At 40.6% G+C, this 11,068-nt stretch overlaps 1 protein-coding gene across 1 annotated transcript in view; it reads right to left on the bottom strand.

Moving 5' to 3' along the window:
• Positions 1-2,485: 2,485 nt before the first annotated feature.
• Positions 2,486-11,068, bottom strand: part of map1ab (microtubule-associated protein 1Ab) — a 45,042-nt gene continuing 36,459 nt past the window's right edge. Inside the window, exons 8-10 of the mRNA XM_017032804.2 lie at positions 7,591-11,068; positions 7,094-7,332; positions 2,486-6,709 (exon numbers count right to left, since the gene is read on the bottom strand). Of these exons, the coding sequence (XP_016888293.1) occupies positions 6,554-6,709; positions 7,094-7,332; positions 7,591-11,068 (3,873 nt within the window). The 3' untranslated portion in view covers positions 2,486-6,553. The remainder of the gene's footprint in view (positions 6,710-7,093; positions 7,333-7,590) is intronic.

Below are 11,068 nucleotides of genomic sequence, written 5' to 3' on the forward strand. Positions count from 1 at the left end.
GCTATGTCCATTTTTGTTGTTAAAATAAAAAAAATTAAGTTTTTGATACGTTCACTTTTGATCACAGTAAAATGCTATCCCAATAAATTCCTGAACAAATCTGCGAAAATAAAAGTTTCTTAAAAATGACTAAAATACTTTGCTATATCTTAGCTTCATACAAAAAAAATCTAAAAATGTTATCTAACTGCCCTAATTTTATGAAATACATTCATAATTTTACAAAACTTTGTCAACTTTTTTAGTTTTTGAGCAATAAATGACACAAATTCTAATAAAAAATTTACACAAAATTGTTCTCTAAATGCCCTAATTTTATGAGAAACATGCAAGAAAAGATAAAATAAATAATTCTACAAAGAATTTCATCAAACGTTCTACCTTTTTTTTACCAATTAACATGCATGTATTTCGTCTCCACAAAACAAACAAAAACTTCCCAAGAAGTTCCCAAGACATAACCTAAACCTGAAAAGTACACACATGTTGCCATGTAACATAACGATTAATGCATTATATTAATTCTTACACATTTAACATAAAATAAGCAGATAAGGCAGAACTAAATATGACCTGATCTCAAATACAACCATTTCAATATAAACAGGGTTCTGTAAAACCAACAACTCCTGTGGATTATATGGCCATTTGTAACGAATACATGGAAATAAACAGAAATAACCCAGCGCCACTAAACAGATTTTTCATCACAATCCAGCAGGTGGCAGGCCAACAGCCTTTCTCAGTACTAGGATTAGCACGTTTCTGAAACACATTAGTAGCAGAAAAGCAACCTAATGTTAAAACCTATGCTATAACAAGATTCAGTGGCCATGAATATATATTCTACATCGTGGTAGAACTCTATACAGCTGTGTCCAGAGTGAACTTTGACCTGAATCTCTCTTGAGATTTTCTGCAGTCGGTTAACCGATATGAATGTGCAGATTGCACTGCATAGTAAACACTGGTAACTATTACTGCAGTAATTTTATCCAATTCAGTTTGCAAAAAAAAACTGTACACTTTTGGATGTTTTCTGTTGTGTACTTGTGTAGTTGTAGTGAGACTCACGTGCACCGCGTCGTTTCCCATCAAAAGCCGTTTTTACGCCAATTCCAGAATGCTGGTCCAGAATCTCCACCCACCGGTCCCAGACAAAAAACATATTTTTTTTCGGCACACTGTACATGGGCGCCTTCACAGTATCAAAACAACTACGCGCTATACAATGTCAGACGCTAAAGTGTGTGTGTGATTGCTGCGAGTCAGCAGTTTGATTGACACACCACTCAGCCTGTCAGCTACCGCCTTATCCACGAAGTCACCTATCATTGCTATGGACTGCACCGATAGACTGTCCACAGACAATCAGGCACATGAAATGTCGAATGAAAAAGTGGTACAAAATCTTCAATTTGGTTAGATTTCAGTGCAGCACAACGTAAATCTGGACAGGTGGTCACTCTAATCACAGGTCAAGATGTGAAAGTTGTTTTCTTTCCATTTCTAGCACAAAATATTGACGTGAAAGCATGATTTGGGCTATTTCATTACATTTGGAGATATATTTAAATTTTTAATTTTTTTTTTTAAAGTCATACATTCTATAGTAAGGGCTTTTTGTGTCAGCTTATCAAAGGTCACAATATAATTTTTTTTTCTTTTCATTTATAGCACACTAGGGGTACACAGGGTATTTTACTGGATTTAGCTTCTAAAACATGTCTTTACAAGATTCAGCCCTGCATCTTAGTGCTGTAGCAGCAGTCACATTTGGTCAGTCATGTACCAAAGGGAGTCTGAATTCAAAAAGAAGAATGTTTCCTAAGTCCTTCAGGTCCTCCACCTCCTCCCAGATGTGGAGAGACTCCGGGATAATGGCCTAAAATACAAACGTTGACGCAGAGGAGAGAGAGAGGGAGACGAAGGAGGTGAGGAAGAGAAAACCTGTGAGTCATGCTGATGAGAGAATTACCCTCATTGCGTCTCTGTCCAAACCATAGAGGCAGGAAGTTGCACAGATAGACCTTCAGAAACACCCACGCCCACTAACTGTCCTCCTCCTATGTCCAAATGTGTTACCATGGTTACCGTGGAACCAGAAGGGAATGTTGTTTTTGCTCAGTGATGCAGCAGCCGAGCAGTGAGTAGACAAAAAAAAGAAAGAAAGAACAGAACCAAACGCTAACTGCACAAGGGCAAAGAAATCACATCAGCATCCTGTCGTCACAGACACAATAAAATCCAATCTGTGTTCGAATTTCAGTTAACGCCTCTGCAAATTAAGATGTTCTCCTTTAATGTAAAGCAGCGCTTTTAAACGTCTGGCCTGGGAGCCACTTGTGGCCCACAAGTTGTCACACTGGCCCATGAAATGAAGTGATGGACTCAGCAGTGGGCCTCAGCTCAGGGGTTTGACACCTCTGACATGTTTAAATCTTTTTTTTTCTTTAAAAAATAAAGTACGATTGAGGAGATATAGTTAGATTTAAATGTACTTTATTGATGATGACCAGGCTGCTTCCCTTTTACAATGAATCTGCAGTAGGTTCTAATTCAACCAGTTAACGAGACAGAGAGATATTAAATATTGCGCTAAAGAAGTAAAACATAACCAAGATAAATACAATGCAGAGAGAAAGAGAGAGAGAGAGAGAGAGAGAGAGAGAGAGAATAGAACAAATTTCAACAACAGCGTCTTCTTAACAACATGTTATTAGGTCAAACAATGACAGCACAGCCCAGTTTTATTTTACCGTAGGTCATTTCAGTCACAGCTATGACAATTAGCTTTTTTTTCTTCTTCAAATATAATTCTTTCAAATAGCTTCTTTTTTTTAAAATTTATATTTATATTTTCATGTTAAACAATTACATTCAGGATTATAACTAAAGAAATCACATGCAGCGAGGCAGAAAGAGAGAGAGAGAGAAAGAGAAAGAGAAAGAGAGAGAGAAGATTGACAGGTGACAACAAATTGATTTATGGAGGATGATGTTTAACTGAAGGATGCACCTTATTCTCATCAGTGTAAATAGTTGACCATGAATGTAATAGTTAGCAGTGTTGTCACTAAAATCAGCTAAATCGAGCGTGTATCACCAGGAGGATACTGTTGTGTACGGCACATAAAGCGTACACCTACTGTAGATTTGTTTTTATTCTATTGTAGTCAGGTTTGTTGTTGAGTCTGTATGTGTTTCAAGTCATAGTCAGGAAAAATGAAACTGTTTCAGTTTCTGATATTGGACTAAGTCGTGTTTCCTCTCTGTTAAATAACAACTCAAACCTATGGACAGTTTCTGCTCTCCTTCTGTGATTCCTTCAAAATTATGTCAATGATAGTGGGGTTTTTTAAGTTTTTTTTCTCTCTTTTGTTATTGATCCAGCAGCATTCATTAGACAGTACCAACTCTACAATCAGAAAAATAGATCTCCTGTTTAGTGCATTCGGCTTGTGTACAGTCACACAGTTCAGTTTTTGGGCGATTCACAGCGTTCTGCAGAGACCTTGAAATTGTCAAGGTCGGATATTTGGAATCTGGTATCTTAGAAACATCACAGAAACGACGAAACGACAACGAAGACTCGCAGCATCCGCCTCAACCTGACCCTTACGTTAAAAAGCATCTTCCTGTAGCTTTTGCATACTTTCATTATAGTGTCGCTAAATAGGTGGAAGTGACTTCACTCAATCGGCAGTTATTAACAGTTATTTTGAACATTCACTGGCATCTTACGACGGCGACGACCTCCAGATTGGAGAGTGTGCACTTGTGTTTACCCTGCAATTATTGTTTAATATACTGTACAGCATTGGCCAACCTTTACTTCACCTGAAAGGATGAAGTTTTTTATTTTTATATGCCTCTAAATCATCACAAATAATAATAATAAGCCATTCACAGTGCACTTTAACAAAATCATTCAGCATTTTTATAAATAATAAATCTGAACTTTTGGCCAGGCCGGGCAGAGGGGGTGGATGAAGATTAGGTTTGATGTGTGAACTAGTTGTTTATGGTGAGATAAACTGATTCCAGGGGACAAAAAAAAAATGTATTGTTATTATTTCTATTTTCTATCCATTTAGTAGTAGTTTGACATGCTTCATTAAATGTACTGCAAAGAAGATGAATGTCTGAATGAGTGAATGTTTTATAGATTTTTTTTTCTAATGCAAATGTGACTAAATTTAGATTATTATTACATTTTATACAGTTTTTTTATAGTGAAGTTTTAACCAATATTAATTTAAGTAATTTTAATGATCTTATGTCTAGGAAAATGCTGCGATGCTGTGGTTTTGAAAAGTTCACATTTTCATTTCTGGTTATGATTTCGTGCATTTTGAAAAAATAAAAAATAAAAATACAGTTAAACAAAACATTAAAAATCTGGAATAAGAATATTAAATCTGTCTAAGTGAATTTTACATTAGTTAAAAAAATAATGTAAATAAAGAAATAATTAATAAAGTGCATGTAACGTCCTAATATGTCTGGGATATTTAAGCTGAACCCTGGTCTGCCTGGCCAGTCCACTGTCAGGGTCAAATCATTAAATCACAAACAAATCTTAGGAATAAAAAATAAAAATAAAACCTGTGCTAGCTTTAATCACAGGTTTTAGTAAATTAAGCCAGAGTTAAACGTACTAAAAAAAGAAAGAAAGTGTCGACTAAGGTTAATCTACTGTAATCACACACCGTATACATTTCTACCCCTACACACAGAACACCATTTCTAACTAATTTGTACTTCATCCCAGCGTCCAGTGGGGTCACCAACGTCACACTCACACTTCTCCTACAGGCGTTAATGTGTTATTAAGAATATTATTGTATTTTACACATTTTTTAAGATGTTCTCGTGAACAGAGAGCTGTAGTTTTACTGTTGTTACAGTGATTTCCATCCATCATCTGCTGCTACACTAACTCCATGTGCTTCAACTGGACATAAACATTCAAATTCCCCCCTATCCCACCTCAGAAAAGTGCGCTCTTATTTGGTACAATACCATGCTTCGAGACATTCATTTTTGTTTGGAAGTTCATTAAAGTGGCATTTTTTTGGATTTATTTTTTGGACAATGTGCAAATGTCCTGGCTGTATAGTTTGTTTATGTACTGTATGAATATTTCATTTGTTGGTCACAGCTCTGTCCTTGTACTGCCCACAGCCCAGAACTGGTCACTTGGTCTACATTTAGCAAGAATTTATGGGCCCCACATTTGGTATCCAGAATGTGGGCTACATCTGAAACCAAAAATGATGCATTCCTGGCCCCGCGCAGAGCAAAAGAAGAGTCCAGAAATGGGTCGACTTTGGCAGTCCTGGGTACTAGATGTGGGTCGGTAAATGCCCATAATTCATTTCTGTAAATGGGCCAAATGAAATATTTTCACTCTGCGGGTGTTTTGTTGTTGTTTTTTTCCAAAGCCACAATCTAAAGGCACATGAAAACTAACCTCCTGTCATTTTTATCCTCCTGAAAATAAACCCTGCGCTGGGTAGAAAACTACACACTGATGTATGAGCAGACAAAGGTCTCTTTGCTACATTTGTCACCTGTTTGTTTGTTTCTTTTCTTTATGGCGGAGATGATAAAATATGGCCAGACAGGAGGAAAAAATGAAAAAAAAATGATATTCAACATCATCAAATCATCATCAAATAAATAACATTCATCTTAGAACTAGATTTACATACAACCAGTAGAGGTCGTGGTAGAGCAGAATGATTACATCCATCGGAGATATTTCATATCAATAGTCCCGCTGCCTCAGCTGTGACAGCCCGACAGTGTAGACACGTTTCTACACTACACTGAATTTCACACTTTTCCAGGCTGGCAAAACAAAACATCAACCCTATGTATGTCTCATTTTAGTCTAAAATGCAAGCATCGAATCATGCAGCAGCATCAGCAGCAAAGCCGTGAACGATAATTCAGAGGATGGCGACTTCAGGCGACTTCCTAAAACTGTACTGTGACAAACTACAAGGAAGATTTCTTTTGTTTTTTATATGTGTAAAACACATATAACATTGAGTTATTAATGCTAACACTACTGTTAGCGTTAGCCCAATAGCACACAGACAGAGCTCTGTGTGCTATTAGCTCCAGATGCTCAAAGTTCAATGGTGAGAATTTGATTTATTTTGCACTTGTTTGGTCTCTTTCTACTGACTAACATTCTGCCTCAAACTGGTTCTGAATCTAGTAAAGTTCTGAAGTGTGGTTTGTACTGAAAAACTGACTCGTCCTTTTTTTTGTCACAACTGTTAGTGCTAAAACTAACTCACTGTAGAAAACAAACAACAAAGAGAATTTCGCTGTGGAGACTACCCTTAGTGTTACAGAAGCTCAAACACAGAGGTCAGACGTTTACCTAGAACTGCAGCCGATGTTTCTGAGACAGTTGCCATGGGACCGAGAGGGATGTTTGCTCTTGCATCTCCATCTCAGTTTGTAAGCAGATGATTGGCTGTGGATGGAGGACTGGTGGTGTTGGTGGTTGGCTGACGGAGAAGATCAGCACAGCTCAGAACTCAATCTTGCAGGCAGGGAAAGACTCGTCCTGCATGACCACAGTGCTGCTGGAGGCCAGAACCATGATGTTCAGGTCCTGCTGCTTCTCATGGGTCTGCTGGTACCAGTCCCGGGTCACCTCTGTGTCATGGGTTGGAATTAAAGTCACCTGATGAATGAGAGGAGATACACATTTATTAAAAACATGCAGGGGGCAAGTTGAAAAATAAATATTTTACACACAGCTGGCAAAAATAAATTACCACGATCAGTAATTTGTTAAAATAATTACATATACAGAAAACATTTTTTACTTACTTACTTACCTTTACTTGGACCGAATAGACTGAGAATATAAAATTCAGTAAAATTTATTTTCATTTGATATTAATCTTAATCTAAACTCTTTGATAATATTTAGGTTTTTCCTTGATTAACTGTTTTGTTAAGTAGATGCAGAGCGTCAAACATGTTCTTCAGGAAGCGTAGATTCAGTCTGTTAAACGTGGAGGAGCAGAGACTTGGTTAACCTCAACATGGTGAACGAACAAACCTGTAAGTTTGAGCCCCACTGAGCTTTGCCTTCAAGCAAGGCGTCCAGGACTCCACGGCTGGGCTCCCCACTTCCTGGGTCATTCCCACTCACCACGTAGTATGCAGCCCGCACTCGCTTGAAGAATTCCTGGTCCACATTCTTGGCGCTGCAGTGGTTAGGTACGTAGGCTAGGTCGACGTAGACTGGTGGGCCAGAAGGAACGGCCGAACTTGGTTTTTGAGAGTTGTTAGATTGAGCTTAACCAGGACATAAAGAGATATTAGAACTGATGTTCCCAACAGAACAGCTGTAAATCATATACTGAAATACAAGATGAAATACAACAGATAATTTATGTTTATTTATTGATTTCTTTTTCCAATTATTGCTCATTGGAACGATCTAGGTAAAGTGTGATGATTGAGTTTATCACAAGAAGTTTTAGGGACAGAAATGCATTATTGTGAGATTGGTTTTATATCTGTGGTTTGTTGTGGTTCGAGGGTCTTGCTCACCTGAGTTGGTCTTGACTCCATTGACCAAGGCTTTCCCTGGAGTAAGGATCTCATTCTTGGAGCCCTGACTCTCAGACATCTTCACCAGTCTGGAACTTCTCTCTGTGTCCTTCCTCTTCTGGGAGACTGATCGTGGAGATGCAGAGTCCTTGGCCTGCTTCACTGGTGTGGTGGACCTCTTCCTCCCTTCTCCTTTACGGGCAGGAGAGGCTGACTTGGGTTTTCCCTTCCTGAGGCCCTTTGTTGTCTTTAGCTCTTTCTTGAGAAGCTTCTCTGTGCTGCCGTTGTCGTTGAGGAGAGCCTCTGGATCTACCATGCACACATCTGGGTGCGGAGGGTGAGGCAGAGGGTCCTTCATAGGTGCAGGGGGAGGATCAGGGGTCCTTTGAGCTGGTTGTGGTGATGAGGAGTGATTACCACCTCCAGCTCCACAGGCGGACAGTTTGTCCACCGGGAGGTGTTCGGCATCTTCGTCTGAGTCCAGATTTCCCTCGGCTGTTATGGAGGGACACTCCTCAGTTTCTGGTGGAACATCAGAGTCAGACTGGGATGGCAAAGACTCGCTCACTGATGTCGGAGGCGTTTCCTCTCCAGCCAAAGTCACAGCCAGACCAGTTGACATCGCACCAGGAAGCTGCTGTGACCCCGGTACGGGGTCTTCATGGTGCGTGTGACTGTGGTGGTGCTTCTGCTTGTGGCACCTCCTTTTCACAGAGTGCTGCTCCCGATCATCTTCATCTCCTTCCTGCAGGGGGTCACTGTGGTCGTCCTCCTCGCCCTCATCACTGGACAGCTGATGAGGACTGGGGTTGATGAACGATGGAGAAAGTTCTCCTCTTTGCTGCTTATATTCACAGGAGGAATAGGTTGGAGAGGAGGTGTCACCTGTGTTCAGGTCAGCAGGACGCTCTGGTTTTGCATCTTTTAAAGAGGACGTAGAAGGTCCTGCCCATTGCATCGCCTCCATTTCCTCCTCCTCATCACCGTAACCTGGAGGAGGGACTTCTGGGAAATCGTCAGGCCTCTGTAGCAGCTCCCAGTCTGATAAACTGCTCTTTCTCCTCAGTTCTAATCTCTCTGGCTGTGTCATCATTTTCTCCCCCATCTTTTCTGCTCCTTTCACATCCAGTGATTTTCCACTCACCTCAGGATCAGATGCATTTTTTTTATCTGTGCCTTTTTGACACGTCGTTTCTTCTGCTTTCTTTTCCTCCAGCTTCTGCAGGATTACTGTGTCTTTCTCTGCCGAGTCTTGGGTCTTCTGATCTTTTAAACCGCGTTCGTTTTCTGTCACCTTGGCATCTTGTCTAAAAGACGCCATTCCCAGGGTCATTATTTCTTCTTTTGACTCAGATTTTTGGTCTTTTTTCTCTTTATCTCTTTCTGTTTCAAGCTTGTCTGCTATGGAAAATGGCGTTTCAGTGCTTTCACTGCAACTAGGTGGAGTCACTGAGGCTGTCTGCGGAGTGGTTTGTGACAAGGTGTCAGGTTTGGACGTAACAGTTGTGGACGTGACAGTGACAGTTTTTGTCTCTGCGCCACCTGTGGTACTTTCTACCACACAGGACTGAGTTATTGATGAAATTGTCTCTTTTTGCTCAGTCACTTGGGTTTTTTGGCATTCAATTCGACATGGAAGAGTTCCATCCTCCATTGCTAGTTTATCATGCTCTTCTTCTTCTTCTGTGGATCCCTGCGACCCCCTGTCAGGAGAGTCAGCCCTCTGGAGGGGAGAGAGGTCGAAGTGACTCTCAGTGTGTTTGGACGTGGCTGCTGTAGTAGATGTTGTTACACTCGTTTCTAGCAAATAAAAACTTTCACTGCTTGACTTTGTGTCAGTTTGGGGTTTTGCAGAACAAGTTTGAGTTTCACTTTGTTTACCAGTGGTGGGCAGTGCAGGAGGTGATGGTCTCGTCTCCTCTGTGGTTGCAGGTTTTGTTGCCACCTCCATGTATTCATCTCTGTGGACACCTCCGAAGCAGGAGCTTGTAGATGCTTTTATATACGACGACTCGTCCTTTAGTGGCGCCGGATCAGAGCTCAGTATTTTCGCAGAAGTTCCGTCCTGATCTCCAAACTTGTGGCTTAAGGAGCCTGAGGTGAAGGCTGAGGACGAGTAACTATAGGATGAAGAAGAATATGTTTTGGTTGATTGGCTCGAGTGAGTCATTGTGCTGTATGTAGAAGATTCCTCGTGTTTCGTGATGATACTCGGTGTGATATCTACGCTTTCTTCTCGAGTCTCACGTTGGCTGTAACATTTATAACTGCTAAGATCAGACTCTGGTGACACAGGCGTTTCTTTCTTCAAATGGTCACTGAAAAAAGGCTCAGAATAATCTCCAAATTTGCTTTGTCCAATGTCGGCATAGCTTTTGGTTTGTGGAGGAGAGGAACTGAATGTAGGCATGGACATAAAATGATCGCCCTCCGAAACAGGTTTTTTTGGAGACTGTTTTTCTTCATCTACTTTTTTAGACTCTGGTATCTCAGCCGAGGTTACTTCCTTTGTTGATGATGTCATCGTTTTAGTTGTAGTTTCAGAGGACAAATCCTTCCTGTCTGTTTCTTCTGTTTTCTTTGCATCATAAAGTATTGGTCCACTGGGTGGAAGAACAGATGGTTTATCCACCTTTTCAGCACTGGGGGCAGCAGCTGATTGATCTGCTCTGCTGACGTCTAAACTCAGTGTTTCACTAGGTTTCTCGTGAGCTGTGTCACTACCTTTGTCCTCTTCTTTGAGAGGTTTCGTCTCAGCAGATGTTGTTTTACTCAAGTCCGTCTTAGCTGCCTCTCTAACTTCAGGAGCTTTGCTCACGATGTCCTCTTTGTGAAATAACTGCGATGTGTCTTTTGAGTCATCTGTCTCTGTCATCCTAGCGCCATCATCGGAACTAATTTTGCATATTTCCTTCTCAGACTGCTCTCTGGCGCCCTTCTCCATGTCTACATCACTCAACTCCTCTTCCTCCTCATCTTCTTCCTCCTCTTCTTCATCTTCGTCATCATCATCAACATTGAAATCTTCACCTTCTACAAGTAGCCTTTTATCGATCAGGCTCTCCCTTCCATCTGGAAAGGCTAACATGACTCCAGCAGCGGTGGAGCTGCTGATTTGACTGTTATCAGAGGCAAGGACATTGTCATCTATTTCATGGCTCACAAATGTGGAGCCAGGAACTGTTCTTGAGTCAACTACAGTCTCCATTCTTTGGTCTGGAAAGGTTTGTTGAGGTAAAATATCTTTTTCTGCTGGAGAGTGACGCCCAGATGACACAACCTCTCTTTCATGATCAGAATCTTTAAGAGATTCTGCAAATTTTTCCTTCTCTTTTTCTGACATTTCCTTCTTTGTGGGTTCTTCGGAGGCTGCGGACAAGGCTGAAGCTTGGACTCTGAGGTTTGATTCTTGTTTTTGTGATATGTCAGTTGCCTGAACTGATGTCAAACCACTTTCTTGTGCTGCTGCACCAGGTTG

Source organism: Cynoglossus semilaevis, chromosome 6 (genome assembly GCF_000523025.1).
Source record: "Cynoglossus semilaevis isolate Cse_v1.0 chromosome 6, Cse_v1.0, whole genome shotgun sequence".
Classification (NCBI taxonomy): Eukaryota; Metazoa; Chordata; class Actinopteri; order Pleuronectiformes; family Cynoglossidae; genus Cynoglossus; species Cynoglossus semilaevis.